The sequence below is a fragment of the Aquarana catesbeiana genome, linkage group LG08 (genome assembly GCF_042186555.1).
Source record: "Aquarana catesbeiana isolate 2022-GZ linkage group LG08, ASM4218655v1, whole genome shotgun sequence".
NCBI classification, from domain to species: Eukaryota; Metazoa; Chordata; class Amphibia; order Anura; family Ranidae; genus Aquarana; species Aquarana catesbeiana.
In genome coordinates this window covers 139,360,972-139,377,056 of record NC_133331.1, presented here as the reverse complement: position 1 = coordinate 139,377,056, position 16,085 = coordinate 139,360,972, and the positions used below count along the sequence as shown (strand labels likewise).

General features: G+C 48.2%; 1 protein-coding gene across 2 annotated transcripts in view; it reads left to right on the top strand.

Annotated features, from left to right (window-relative positions):
* The first annotated feature begins 965 nt into the window (after nucleotides 1-965).
* DNA2 (DNA replication helicase/nuclease 2) overlaps nucleotides 966-16,085 on the top strand; it is a 56,052-nt gene continuing 40,932 nt past the window's right edge. For both annotated transcript variants that reach the window (XM_073596449.1, XM_073596450.1), the window contains exon 1: nucleotides 966-1,234. In XM_073596449.1, the coding sequence (XP_073452550.1) occupies nucleotides 1,131-1,234 (104 nt within the window). In that variant the 5' untranslated portion in view covers nucleotides 966-1,130. The remainder of the gene's footprint in view (nucleotides 1,235-16,085) is intronic.

The following is a 16,085-nucleotide window of genomic DNA, read 5'->3' as shown; positions in this document are numbered from 1 at the left end:
ACCAGTGCTACATATCTTTGATCCTTAAAACTACGGGATAATGGTGTTGTTACTTGCCCAAAAAAAAAGCATAATAATATTATTCTTGGTATCACTAGAAAAAAAAAGTCTTTTAAAATTAGTTTGCAATAACTCCATCAGTATGACCAGCAAAACAGCTTCATTATTATCCCATTAAAGAAGAAGAGAATTGTGCGCTGCATTTCTCGGTTTCATAATTTGCCACGTCACAAATGTTAATTCTCCATTACGAACGCTAGTTTACAAGACCGACCGCTTCTGGCTCATCCTTACTTCCGAGCATGCGTGTTTATACTTTGGACTTTTGTCTGACGGACTTGTGTACACACAAAAATCCGACAACAGACATTTGTCCGCGGAAAATTTTAAAACATGCTATCCAACATTTGTCCGCGGAAAATCTGACAACAATTGTTCAATGGAGCGTACAAACGGTCGGATTTTCCACCAACGGCCTGTCGTCACACATTTCCCGTTGGAAAATCCGATCGTGTGTACGCGGCTTTAGATTGTTTTACTCAGCATATTGATATTTTATGATACCACTGTTTTTTAATTGAAATGGAACACGTAATATATGATTATTATTCACTATATTGTTTAGTAATTTAATTGGATTTAGTACTACACCATTCACTCTATTTCATTCAAAATTCTATTTGTGGTCAGATAAGATTTTCTGTATTGTTTTGGATGGAGTGGGGAAGATTTCTGTCAGGTTCTATTCCTTTCAGTGTCCTATAAGAAATGTATGTGATAGATTTCCCCTCTTCTAGCTTGTACTGTATGATGTGTACTGTATGATGTGTACTGTATGATGTGTACTGTATGATGGGCTTCACATAGTTTGCCCACTTCTGTAACACAGACAACAACAACTTCCATTCTCCAGAGAAGAGGTGGAGGTGGCTGTGTGAGGAGTCAGGAGTCAGACGTAGCGGCTGGCCCCGCCCTCCTCTAACACGTTTGTCCCGCTCGGCTCTCCGTCCTGTCAGCGCGGGATGAATGAACGGCGACCGGGAGTGATAACGTGGGAGGAGTGAAGAGTAGCCGGGGGTGACAGTGCAGTGACAGCATTGCTGAGTGACAAGAAGGAAGCGGCATCATCCATGGCCGTACAGAGCGCCGTGCACCCCGCTCCCAGCGAGGAGGACTGGCTGGAGATGTTGATGGAGAAGAGCTTCACTGACTTGGAGGAGAAGCCTGAGGACGGGTATGATCTGTAAGGGACGGGTATGATCTGTAAGGGACGGGTATGATCTGTAAGGGACGGGTATGATCTGTAAGGGACGGGTATGATCTGTGGGGGCCGGGTATGATCTGTGGATATGATCTGTGAGGGTATGAACTATGGGGGACGGGTATGATCTGTGGGGGATGGGCATGGTCTATGAGGGGTGGGTATGATCTGTGGATATGATCTGTGAGGGACGGGTATGATCTGTTGTTATGATCTGTGAGGGTATGATCTGTGGATACGATCGGTGGGGGGCGGGTATGATCTGTGGGGGGCGGGTATGATCTGTGGGGGACGGGTATGATCTGTGGGGGACGGGTATGATCTGTGGGGGACGGGTATGATCTGTGGGGGACGGGTATGAACTATGAGGGACGGGTATGATCTGTGAGGGACGGGTATGAACTATGAGGGACGGGTATGATCTGTGGGGGACGGGTATGATCTGTGGGGGACGGGTATGATCTGTGGATATGATCTGTGGGGGACGGGTATGATCTGTGGATATGATCTGTGAGGGTATGAACTATGAGGGGCGGGTATGATCTGTGGGGGATGGGCATGGTCTATGAGGGGTGGGTATGATCTGTGGATATGATCTGTGAGGGACGGGTATGATCTGTTGTTATGATCTGTGAGGGTATGATCTGTGGATACGATCGGTGGGGGGCGGGTATGATCTGTGGGGGGCGGGTATGATCTGTGGGGGGCGGGTATGATCTGTGGGGGGCGGGTATGATCTGTGGGGGACGGGTATGATCTGTGGGGGACGGGTATGATCTGTGGGGGACGGGTATGAACTATGAGGGACGGGTATGATCTGTGGGGGGCGGGTATGATCTGTGGGGGACGGGTATGATCTGTGGGGGACGGGTATGATCTGTGGGGGACGGGTATGAACTATGAGGGCAGTGCGGATATGAAGGCAGTACATAGCACACAGCTGATTGCCATGTACTGTCTCTACCATCATGACTCTTCTGTATGTCTACCATTAGGATAAGGATCGGCCATTCCACCCAGAACTGTAATGTAAGGATGGTGGAGGCGGACAGTCAGTCCTCCATGGGTGAGGTCCATGTGACCACTGTGCTCATTATAAGGGGCTTGTCTTCTGGAAAGTTATCCATCTTGGATTGCTCTTCAGAGGGTGGTGTAGCAGCAGCTGGCAGGCTTTCGGGAGGTGCTACTCCTGACACCTGTGTTTTTGTTTTTTTTGGGGGTTTTTTTGTTGTATGGCGAACTACAGAATAATATTGCAGAACTGTGCCGTAACTGCAAGCCAAGCGTGGTACTGCCCCAATTATCACATATGGTGAGTTTCACAGGCAGTTCCACCCATCAAAACTCTGCAGCTTGAGTTAATACGCAGCAGCCGTTAAGCATCATCACTTGCTGGTGGGAGGGACTCCACCTAGGGCTGGGAAAAAAATTGATTTAAATCTTGAATCGAGTTGAGAGGTCAAATCGATTCAAAATTTAAGCAAATCGATTTTTTTAGATTTTTTTTTTTTTTTTTTCACCGCGCCGGTCCCGAGGCGCTGCGGGCATGAGTTTTTAGGCGAGGCCGTGGCTTCGGCCTAGTCCGCGGCTAGGGCCGGACGCCGCGGACTAGGCCGAAGCCGCGGCCTCGCCTAAAAACTCATGCCCGCAGCGCCTCCGGACCGGCGCGGACACCGCGCCGGGCCTGAAGAGCTGCGGGCAAGGAGTTTTTAGGTGAGGCCGCGGCTTCGGCCTAGTCCGCTAGGCCGGACGCCGCGGACTAGGCCAAAGCCGCGGCCTCGCCTAAAAGCTCATGCCCGCAGCGCCTCGGGACAGGCGCGGTTTCCAAAAAAAAAAAACTCTATTCGAATCGTGAATTGAGTTTTTTTTAAGAGAATCGAAGATGTTTTTTTTTTTAAGAAAATCTCCCAGCCCTAACTCCACCTATAATCTCTTTTGGGCAGGATAAACTTCTTGATCCTGCATTACGGCCCATTCAAACTGTGTTGATCTTGTGTGTTACCTTAACGCACAAACTTAAACCACTTGCGGACCGCTCACCTGCAGTGTACTGTGGATGGACGGCCTGCATAGGCACAGCAACTTATTACATCGCTGCCTGCCTAGGTTTAGGGCACGTGCATGCATGCCCTGCTGTGATTATACAAAGGGGGAGTCTGTCAGCAGGTCCTGGCCAATGGTTCATGGCCGGGACCTGCTAATCAGCTGTGTCCAGTCACAGCCCAGAGCCCTGTGTTGACCATCAACACAGCTGAGTGTGTCCATAGAAGCACAGCTCCCTCCTCACAGGATTTGATAGACAGCAGCATAAGCCAATGGCTCCCACTTCTATCAGCAGGAAAGCCTGTGAGATCCAAGAAACAATGGTTTTGCACAGAGCAGCCCTGATCCTCCTCTTCTCAGGTTCCCTGCCCGTGCTCCTTGCCCCTCCCCCCTGCTGAGTGCCTCCATAGCAAGCTGCCTGCTTTGGGGGCATTTATGCATGCTCGCTCCTGAGCGGCTTTTGTGTGTCTATGAGGCACACAGAGCACGTTATCCTATATATCCTATCCTATATAACATGCTAGCCATATATGCAACAGTGGGAGACAGATATACAGTGAGGAGAAAAATGTATTTGATCCCCTGATGATTTTGTACATTTGCCCACTGACAAAGAAATGATCAGTCTATAATTTAATGGTAGGTTTATTTTAACAGTGAGAGAATCACAACAAAAATATCTAGAAAAACGTATTTCCAAAAAGTTATAAATTGATTTGAATTTTAATGAGTGAAATAAATATTTGATCCCCTTTCAATCAGCAAGATTTCCTTCTCCCAGGTGTCTTCTATACAGGTAACAAGCTGAGACCAAAGAACCGTCCAAGGATGTCAGGGACAAGATTGTAGACCTACACAAGGCTGGAATGGGCTACAAGACCATCGCCAAGCAGCTTGGTGAGAGGGTGACAACAGTTGGTGCGATTATTTGCAAATGGAAGAATCACAAAATAACTGTCAATCTCCCTCGGTCTGGGGCTCCATGCAAGATCTCACCTCGTGGAGTTTCAGTGATCATGTGAACGGTGAGGAATCAGCCCAGAACTACACAGGAGAATCTTGTCAATGATCTCAAGGCAGCTGGGACCATAGTTGCCAAGAAAACAATTGGTAACGCACTACGCCGCGAAGGACTGAAATCCGGCAGTGCCCGCAAGGTTCCCCTGCTCAAGAAAGCACATGTACAGGCCCGTCTAAAGTTTACTAATGAACATCTGAATGATTCGGAGGAGAACTGGGTGAAAGTGTTGTGGTCAGATGAGACCAAAATGGAGCTATTTGGCATCAACTCAACTTGCTGTATTTGGAGGAGGAATGCTGCCTATGACCCCAAGAATACCATCCCAAACATGATGGTGGAAACCTTATGCTTTGGGGGTGTTTTTCTGCTAAGTTCATCACATAAAAGGGACGATGGAGGGGCCATGTACTGTCAAATCTTGGGTGAGAACCTCTTTCCCTTAGCCAGGGCTTTTAAAATGGGTCGTGGGTGAGTATGCCAGAAGGACAATGACCCAAAACACAGGGCCAAGGCAACAAAGGAGTGTCTCAGGAAGCAGCACATTAAGGTCCTGGAGTGGCCTAGCCAGTCTCCAGACCTTAATCCCATAGAAAATATGTGGAGGGAGCTGAAGGTTCAAATTACCAAATGTCAGCCTCAAAACCTTAATGACTTGGAGAGGATCTGCAAAGAAGAGTGGGACAAATTCCCTCCAGAGATGTGTGCAAACCTGGTGGCCAACTACAAGATACGTCCGACCTCTGTGATTGCCAACAAGGGTTTTGCCACTAAGTCGTGTTTTGCGAAGGGGTCACATACTTATTTCATCCATTAAAATGCAAATCAGTTTATAACTTTTCTTATCGTACATCAGGGGACACAGAGCTATAGTAGTTACTATGTGGGTTATAGGCCACCTTCAGGTGATGGACACTGACACGCCCTAAATTAAAAAGTGCACCCCCTATATAACCCCTCCCACTGGTGGGAGTACCTCAGTTTTTTTGCACGTGTCTAAGGTGTTGGTCACGAGTGAAGATGTGCTGTGCTGAGCTCCACTGGAACAATCCTTGCTGGGGCTAGCCAGCAGACCAGATCCATTCAAAGTGTCTTTTTGGCCGAATTGAATGGCACCGGGGCCTCGTATCCGAAGAAATTAGGTTTTGCCTATAATGCTTCTCTTTTTAGAGAGCTGGACCCCGGAATCCAGTACTTTTTGGTAGTAAGGCCATAACGTTTTACTGGCAGTGGTGTTATTACAGGTCCAGGATTGTGGGTTTTCTAAGAAATTTAAAAAAAATTCTTATGAATGTCTCCTTTAAATCAGTAAATGTTGTCATGCCTATGTGTCACCACTGGGGGCTGTATTGAGCACATACGTCTCATGCTTCCCAGAGAGCTCACGTTTGTCCAGGAAACAGCAAGTTTTCTCTCCTCCGGTGCAGCAAGACCTCCAGTAAGTCTGGGGGTTCCCTCTCCCCACCGGACGCCCCCCTGTGCCGTTATTTCTTCCCCTCTTCTCAGGGAAAGGGCGCCAAAGGTTTTTTAAGAAAACCCGGCACGCCGCTCAGCGTCTTCCAGGCCCCCCTCAGCCATTCCTCCTTCCTCCCGGTGGATCAGGGGCCCGTGCTTTTTTTGGGGGGGGAAGGGTGGGGGGGCGGGGCGGGGCTTAGCACAGCGTTGGCATCCTCCAACGTCCAGCGCGGGAAGGTCTGGTTTTTTAAAACACCATTGGCAGAAGGCGGGTAAAAACACCACAATAAAGGACTCTAGAAAGTTTTATTTAGTCACATGGAAGCCTAGATCCATCCCAGTAAGATGGCATCCTCCCCTGAGAGTAATATGGCTGGTCACGGTGAGCCATCAGGAGGGGTAAGTGATGCAGCTGCTCTTAACCACTTGCTTACAGAGCACTTAAACCCCCCTCCTATCCAGACCAATTTTCAGCTTTCAGCGCTGACGCACTTTAAATGACAATTGCGCAGTCATACAACACTGTACGCATATGAAATTTTTATCATTTTTTCACCACAAATAGAGCTTTCTTTTGGTGGTATTTGATCACCTCTGCAGTTTTTACTTTTTGTTAAAAAAATGTAAAAAACTGAATTAAAAAAAAAAAAAAAAATTACATTTTTTTATATTTTGTTATAAAAAATTTAAAACAGGTAGTTTTTCTCCTTCATTGATGTACGCTGATGAGGGGGCACTGATGGGTGGCAATAATGGGCACTAATCAGTTACACTTATAGGCAGCACTGCTAGGTGGCATTGATTGGCACTACTGGTAGGCATTGATAGGTGGCACTACTGGTAGGCATTGATAGGTGGCACTTGTGTGCACTGTTAGGTGGCACTGTGGGCACTGTTAGGTGGCACTATTAGGTGGCACTGATGAGGCAGATGTGCCTCTTCCACTTCGGGACCGATGTCCCTCACATCTGAGCCGGTGATCGGCTTCTTTTTCTACTCACGCTGTCAGCGTGAGTAGAAAAAAAAAGCGATTACCGATCTTTTGTTTACATCATGTGATCAGCTGTCATCAGCTGTGATCGGTGATCACCCGAGTCTCAGTGACTCGGTGATCACGGCGCGCGCAGAGCGTGTGCACAGGGGAGGCCGTCATATGACGGCCTCCCGGGAATTCAGGTCCGCGCTGTGGCCGTCATTCGGCCATAGCGCAGCTGCCAAGTGGTTAAACACTACAGGCCCTGTGAATATTACTAAGGAGGTTTTTTCTTCAACCATTTTAAGCTTGAAGTAAAAGTTTGATGCTTTAATCGCATCCCAGAGTGGGACTAAGCATAACAGGTCCCCGTCCATTGCCCAGGACTCTCATACTGCGGAACAAGGAGCGAGGGATGGCGAATTTCTCTCTAGGACCAGGAAAAGGGCTCTCCTCTTCCAAAGAACCTGATGCGAAGTATCAAGCTCGCAGGAAAGGTTGTTTACAGTCGCTCACTGAATTGGTCCGCTTCATGTTTTTACTGCCAGTAACACAGTCAGTCGATTGCTTTGGGTTCACTAAAGGCCCCCCAATCTGGGCGTGTCCAAGATGTCGGCCTGAGCAGACGTGCTTCCCAGAGCTCTGCTAGAGAGTAATCCTTATACATCATCCTGCCTGGAGTGATTACCCTTGTTTTGGGCGTCTGGATTCCCGTATGCCGTCCAGATCATCCGCCGGTCCGAAGGGCGGTAAGAGGCTCCGTTTTCCCCCGAATATACCGGAGGCTGCTGTGACCGCAGTGCCTGGGGAGAAAAGCCCGTGCAGCCATTCCAATATGGCCACGCAGACGGCGATGGAAGAGAACCCCTCAGTCTCCCTTCCGGGAATACCCGAGGTAATGGCGGCGATCTCGGCATGTCAGGCCACCTTAGCAGGAAAAATGGAAGCTGTTCAGACCGATGTGGGGCTGATCAGACAGGACCTGGAGAAGTTCCGGAGTCGTCTCGGGGTGGTGGAGCAGAGAGTGGGACAGGTGGAGGATGCAGCAGAGGAACACTCGGTGGCGATTCGGACCTTGCAAAATAAGGTGAAGGTCCTGGAATATCGCGCCGAGGACGCCGAAAATCGCAGCAGACGCAATAATCTGCGAATAGTAGGCCTCGCAGAGGGACAGAACCCGACCACCTTCGTGGAAGACCTCCTGAGATCCCTGTTCCCTGGAGCCCAGCTGTCCCCTTACTTTACTGTGGAGAGAGCGCATAGGGTTCCACCGCAGCGAGGTCCGCCTGGCTCCTCACCACGCACGCTGATACTGCGCCTGTTAAACTTCAGGGATAGAGATGAACTTCTGCGGGCTGCAAGAATGACAAAGGAATTTTCATACCAGAATAATAAGCTGCTACTGTTCCCGGATTACACCATAGAGACCCAGAAGCAGCGTAGATCCTTCGACGCGGTCAAGGCTGCCATGAGGGCGAAAGGAATCAAATACAGTATTCTCTTTCCTGCGAAGCTGAGAGTGGTAGACGGCGAGACGATCCGGTTCTTTACCAACCCCAGGGATGCTTCCTCGTGGCTGGAATCTCTGCCTGCACTGAAGTGAATGGTTCGGTAACTGTATATATATTTCTGCCTTTTTGTGGTTTGCACTGATCTTAATCGCTTTTTGAGATAAGGAGCAGCTTTCATGATGTTGGATTTTACAGTGGATGGGATCTTGGTGATCCCCCCTGGTATCAGTTGCCGCCCTCTCTTGTCCTACTTGGCAGAGAGATCAGCCCTGTTAAATCTGCTGGATGAGGGATCTTGGGATGGCACCTGGGATCTGGGACCTGTGCTTATCCCAACCCTGAAGAAGAGTCTCCGCTCATCTGACATCCCTACAATATGGACGTCTCGGATTTCATCATCTTAAGTGTTGTGCCCCTGGATAATCCAGGTGAACTATGAGTACTCGTATCAGTTCTGAACTCTATGACTCTCTAGCATCTCTTGTTGGGAAGTAAAAAGGCCCCCTGGTTGGCTCGGAGTGTGGTTACCCCTCTGTGCAGTTAATGTGGAGGGGTGATTGACTCTCTGTGTGCTTGACTGGGACGCGCCTCCCTGAGTAAGTTATTCTGAAGGACTCGGGGGGTTTTTGGGGAAACATGCATGATCCCAGTTTCAAGGGTCTGCGGGGTGGGGGGTGGGGGGGGCAGCCGTTGCTGACCCCAGTTTATTTTAGTTTGTTGTTTTTTTTGTTTTTCACGGTGCTTTTATCTCGCAAGACTCCTATGATTATACCTTTTTAAGCCTTAGTTATGGTGCAAAAGCTAATGATAAGTTGACCTGGTGGTTGATGTGGTGGTGGTCGCTGATGCCTATCTTTCCGCCTGGGTGGTCGATCCTGTTTCTGGGGACTGATTATAGATGTGAACTCAGACGGTCCATTAATTTTTACTACACAAACTATGGCTAATTTCTCCATTCTGTCCTGGAATGTCCGGGGAATGAACTCAGCGATTAAGCGCTCGCTGGTTTTCAAATATCTAAAAGCCTATGGCCCGCATATTTGTATACTGCAAGAGACCCACCTGGTGGGCTCGAGAATTCTTAGCCTAAAAAGGGCCTGGGTGGGTTCTCAATACCATGCCACTTATTCCAGCTACTCCCGGGGAGTGAGCATCTTGGTCCATCGGTCCCTTCCGTTTCAGCTCCAAGAGATTAAAACTGACCCAGGCGGAAGATATGTAATTATTTATGCGATAATCGCCAATATGCCATATGTGATTGTGGGACTTTACCTCCCTCCTCCTGCGGATATGTCCTTGCTATATGATGTCATGCGAATGGTCGTACAGTTCAATACTCCGAATGTACTGTTGCTGGGGGACTATAATTTGGTTCCATGCCCGCAGGTCGACAGGCTCCACCAGTCTACTCAAAGGTCTCCTGATCTCATGCAGTGGGCTGACACATTTGAACTTATTGATGTGTGGAGGCATTTCCATCCATCTGAGAGAATGTTTACTTGTCATTCATCCACCTTCCGTACCCTTTCCCGCATTGACCTGGGGTTTGTTACGCGGGCGGTGCTGCAGAGGGTTGCGGAGGTGCAGATCCTCCCTAGAGGAGTCTCAGATCACGCCCCCCTTATGATATCGTTACGGATGGGGCCCGCTGCGGGTAGGAGACTGTGGAGACTGTCGGGATACTGGATCGCTGACCCTAAGATTCAAGAGGATGTGTCAGAGGCCCTATGTCATTATTGGATAGAAAACAGTGAATCAGTGGGAGCTTTGGTGGGCTGGGATGCATTTAAGAGCTGGTTGAGGGGTGAATATATTTCCCGCATTGCCCATACCCAGAGACAGTCTGTGCGATCGCTGAGGGATCTGGAGGAGGAGCTGAGGGACAGAGAGGCTTGTTATGTGGCTGATCCTTCACCTCTTAATCACGGGAATTGGCAGTTTGCGCTGCGGGCGGTTGAACTTTTCAGGATAGAGATGACAAAGAAGTCAATGCTCAGTGCTGCTCAAAGGGTTTTTGAATACGGTGACAAGAACGGCAAAATGCTGTCGTGGTTGTCCCGGGGTCAAAATCCCAATACCCATGTTGGGAGTATTAGAGATGAGGGTGGAGTTCCTCTCACGAACCCTGACGAAATCCTTGCTAGATTTATGAGATACTACAAATTGCTTTACTCGACCAGAGTGAATTATGCCTGGTCCGATCTTGAGACCTATCTAGATAGAGTGGCCTTTCCTGTCCTGTCTAGGAAAGCCGAAGAAATGCTAGAAAAGGATATCACCCTGGAGGAAGTCCAGATCGCTATGACTCAGATGCAGCCTGGGAAGGCTCCCGGTGCAGACGGCATTCCGATCGAGTTTTACTCCACTTATCAGGAATTCCTGGCCCCTAAGCTTACAAAATTGTTTGCCCAATTTGCCGAGCTTGGCTCCTTACCGGAGTCCATGTCTGAAGCTGTGATTGTGTTGGTGCCTAAGGCGGATAGGGACCCTGAGGAACGTGCGTCGTATCGACCGATTTCCTTAATAAATGTCGATGCAAAGTTATTGGCAAAGATACTGGCCAATCGCCTGACGCGGGTCCTTGATGAACTTATCCATGAGGATCAGACAGGGTTCATGTCCGGCAAGGGCACCAACATCAATCTGCGGAGACTGCAGCTTAACCTGTCTGCCTCTCGCGATAATGCTGGTTCTAGAGTCATTGCCTCACTCGACGCCGAGAAGGCATTCGACTCGGTCGAGTGGGGCTATCTTTGGAAAGTTTTGGGTAGGTTTGGGTTTGGCCCTCACTTTTTGCGCTGGCTACAGTTGCTCTATGCCAGGCCCTCGGCCTGTGTTAGGACCAGTGGTGGGATCTCTGAGGGTTTTTTGTTACAACGGGGTACGCGGCAGGGTTGCCCTCTTTCTCCTTCCTTGTTCGCCCTGGCGTTGGAGCCTTTGGCCATCCTTCTCAGGGCGTCCAGGGAGGTGGCGGGGCTGCGGATCGGTCCTTTGGAGGAGAAGGTGTCATTGTACGCCGATGATGCGCTTTTATATTTACGAGACGCGGGCTCCTCTCTGCGGGCGGCCCTGGAGTTATTCGATGAATTCGGCCGGTTCTCGGGGGTTCGGATAAATTGGTCCAAATCAGTTCTGTTCCCTCTTGACCCCTTGGCCCGGGTGACGGCGGCTCCCACTCAACTGCAATGGGTCTCGAGCTTCAAGTATCTTGGTATTAGAATAAGTCGTGATCCCTTGGAGTTTCATGAACTCAATATCCGTCCGGTTCTGTCACAACTTAGAGCTCGTTGTGCCGCTTGGGGTAACCTTCCGCTTAATCTGCTAGGACGCATTAACCTGATAAAGATGGTTTTTCTCCCAAAATTAAATTATTTGTTTAGGAACTCCCCGGTGTGGATACCGAACAAATTTTTCAAAGAACTGGACAGCTGTATTGGATCCTTTATCTGGAGGGGGTCTACCCCTCGGCTGGCGCGGTTTACTCTATCTCTTCCTCCGAGGTGCGGGGGCTTGGCGTTGCCTAATTTTCGGGTCTATTATTGGGCGGCCATATTGGTCTCGGTCCGTTGGTGGTTCCTCCGATCTAGGGCGAATGCGGCGGTGTGCCTGGAGGCGACTCTTCTGGGTTCCCTGGGAGATCTCGCAAATCTGGTTTATCGGGGACCTGGGGCCTATGCTGATCTTCCGCTCCCAACTAGAACGACACTTAGGGTGTGGGCAGTAGCCAGGAAGAGGTTTCTTAAAATTGGTCAATGGTCACCATTTCAGCCTCTGTGGGGTAACACTAATTTCCCGCATTTAAGTACGATTCCGGATCCGCAGGTTTGGGCAAAATTTGGAATAAAGACCCTTCGGGATATTATGCCTGCAGGGCATCTATTGACATACAAGGATCTCTCTACCAAATTTAAATTACCCGGGTGGATGTACTTCAGATACCAACAGTTACGCCATGCAGTGCGCGCACAGTTTTCAGGCCCTGTTGTCTTGTCCATGGACCCCATAGAGGAACTACTGGCTCAGGAATCTCTTTCCAAACCTCTCTCCTCCCTTTATCTGGCATTGCTTAGTCTGGAATCTCCTGGTTTGGAGAAGCTGTGGGAGTCCTGGAAAGCCGACATACCCACCTTGGAGAGAGAGGAGTGGAACGACTGCTTTGAGGAGGGTTTTGGGTTAGTCATCTCTTCAAGAGATAAGGTAATCCAGGCCAAGTTTCTTCACAGAGTGTACTACACTCCGCAGCGTTTGCACAGACTGTACCCCTCGAGAGACCCTATATGCGGTAGATGTGGGAGAGATGTAGGGACATATCTTCATATGTTCTGGACTTGTCCGGTGGTGAGTGGGTTCTGGGCTGCAGTGTTTGAGGCCATTAATGAGCGCCTTGGGTTGTCATTGATACAGACACCGGAGTTGGCATTATTGGGAGTGCTGGGGGATGAACAGATGCCAAGGTATACTAAACTTCTTATCGGTTTTCTACTATATTATGCAAAAAAGGCTATTCTGCTTAGATGGACGTCTACATCCCCCCCCACCATGTCGTTATGGGAAGACATAATTAACAAACCTCTACCACTGTATAAAATAACGTACTTAAATAGGAAATGCCCCAAAAAGTTTGAGGGTATCTGGTCGCCTTGGACGGCGTAGGGTCAGTAATGCTTGTTCCTTGATAGGAGGATGGTGCTGGGGCTGACTGGTGGTCTGGGCTGCTTGGGCTTCCCTCCCCTCTCCCCCCCCATCGCCTCCTTCCTCCTCCCCCCCCCCCCCCTTTTTTTTTCACTCATCTTGCTTCAATTTTTTTTTTTTTTTTGACTGTGAGGCAATTTAAAGGGGATCCCCTCCTGATCTATCAATAAGTGTGTACTATCGCGGAATTGCATTGAATTACTGCCATAATTGAATTGTAGTTTGAAGTCTTTGATGTTTTTCTCACTAATACATCCTGTATGTGTAATGTGTAAGAAGATTCATGATGTATGTCTGATTTCGACTCCCTGGTTGATTTGTACCATGCTGTTTATCTATCAATAAAACGAGATTTTAACCGTGAAAGGCCCCCCAATCTGCTCATGTTTTTTCTATCCATTCATGGCTAAGAAAGCTTATGTATTCTGAGTGAGAGCACCCAGATAAACCCAGATAAACAGTTTTTTTTTTTTCCTCTGAAAAAGTTATGGATACTTTATTTTATGGAGGAAGGGTTTTATGGGGAGTTCCAGCAATTAACGCTGCTATATCCTCTGTAAACAAAAACCTGACTTGTTTAGTAGACAATGCTCATATGCTAAAGGGTCCAACAGATAAGAAGTTGAAGTTCCTTTAAAAAAAAAAAAAATTTCGCTTGCGGGTTCAGTCATTCAAACCTACGCTGGCGTACAGAGTATCTCAGTCCTTAAAGGACCAGTTTATAGAAGTACTCAAAGTTTATTCCTGATCAGCAGGCCCAGGGTATGGCCGGCATATCAGAAGTGTTCTGTTTTACAGTTGAAGCTATGAAAGATTCAATTCCCCAGGCCTCACGGCTTATGCTAAGGCTGGTACATGTGCATAGAATTCTATGGTTGAAAGATGGTCAGCCGAAGCACCATGCAAAAAGCTCTTGGCCAGTTTCCCTCTTTTATGGTGAACGGTTATTTGGAGACAATCTGGATAAGTATATCCAAAGAATTTCTAATGGGAAACGTTTCCTTTTTTCCTTTTAAGAAGTTTAAGTATTTTTCTTTTAAATATGCTTCTTCTCCAGTGCCAGGGGCATCTGCCTCCAGAAAGTCACGACGGCCTCCACCGTCAGGATTCAAGAGGTAAACCTCAGGGTCAGTCCCAGGGTCAAAAGAGGACCTGGGGGTGGTAAACCACAAAACAAGATACTAAAGCCTTATGAAATGGCGTCCCCGCTCGCTCAAGTATGGAGAGGGGGGGCTTCTACAATTTTCAAGGGTCTGGCAGGAACAATGTCAGAGTTCCCGTCTCCTCGTTTTCTCAGATCAAAACGTTCCCAGAGATACAGTGAAAAGAAGTCTCTCTTTCTAGCTTTGGATCATCTCTTGTCTCAGAGTGATATCGGTGGTCCCCTTGGTAGAGCAAGGATTAGGGTTTATTCAAACCTTTTTTACAGTTCCAAAACCGTACGGGGATGTTGGACCCATTTTAGATCTCAAAGATCTAAACCGGTTTTGAATATACGTTTTTTTCGCATGGAGTCAATCCGATCAGTAGTCACCGTCCTACAAGGGGGAGAACTTCTGGCGTCAATCGACATCAAAGATGCCTTTTTCCATGTGCCGTTTTTCCCTGCTCACCAGAAATTTCTACGCTTCAAGGTAGAAAATCTTCATTTTCGGTTTGTAGTTCTGCCTTTCGGTCTAGCTACTCCACCTCGAGTGTTTACAAAGGTCCTGGCTCCTCCTTTAGCCAGGATAAGGGCTCAAGGTATAACAATACTAGCATACATAGATCAATTCAGTAGCCCGCTTATCCAAACTTTGGTCACCACAGTCCGCTACCTTGAATACCTAGGTTGGATTCTCAACCTAGAGAAATCCTCCTTAAATCCATCAAGGAGATTGCAGTACTTGGGGCTGATCATTGATACAGCTCAGAAGAGGATATTTTTTTTTCCCTAGGAAAAGATCAGTTCCATAAGGGAACTGATTAAGTTACTCAAGTCAAAGAACAATCCTTCTATTCGGCTTTGCATGAATTTGTTGGGAAAGATAGTAGCTTCTTTCAAGGCCGTTCCTTATGCGCGGTTTCATTTAAGACTGCTGCAAAATGGTATCCTGTCAACTGGGAACAAGAAGGCCCAAGCTCTGGGCTTCCCAATGCGTTTATCCCCCAATGTGCGTCGGAGCCCCAATTGGTGGATGATATCTAAGAGTCTTCAAAAAGAGAAATCCTTTCTACCAGTTACCTGGAAGGTGGTAACAACAGACGCCAGGCTTCTGGGCTGAGGAGCAGTCCTGGAAGAAGCATCTGTCCAAAGGAAATGGTTCAAATCAGAGATGACCTTGTCTATCAATACCCTGGTCCTTGAGGCCTGGACGCTCAAACTATGCAATTGTCCTATCAGGATCCAATCCAACAGTGCCACAGCTGTGGCTTTTATCATTCATATCGTCATTCACCAAGGGGGCACGAGAAGTCGTGCGGACCAGAAAGAGGTGAATCATATTCTATCTTGGGCAGAAAACATTCATTGCCTATTAGCAATTTTCATTCCAGGAATAGTGAATTGGCAGGCGGACTACTTGAGTCGCCAACAATTGTTCCCTGGAGAATGGTCCCTTCACCCTGACATGTTTCTGTTGATATACCAGAAGATGGGGAGTTCCGGATGTGAAACTTTGTGTCAAGGACAAGGGATCCGATGGCATACGAAACAGATGCCTTGATTTTTTTCCGTGAGATCAGTTTTTTACTGATCTATGCGTTTCCTTCTGTTTTACTGCTTCCGCGCCTTCTTCGCAGGATCAAGCAAGAAGGGAAGGAGGTGATTCTTGTGGCCCCAGTGTGTCCCAGAAGATCTTGGTTTGCCGAGATCATAAAGATGGTGGTGGGGGACCCTTGGTCCCTACCACTATGGCCAGACCTTCTCTCGCGAGGTCCGGTATTCCATCCTACCTCACCAACGCTAAAAATTAGCGATTTGGCTATTGAGACCCACATTCTGAAAGATTGTGGGCGGTTAGCCTCAGTAGTTCTAATTTGGTTAAATGCTAGGAAGCCGGCCTCCAGAGTCAAGAATCTGGAAGGCATATGTCTCCTGGTGTAAATCCAGGGGTTGCCACCCCAGGAAATATGTCATAGGTAGGATCCTTG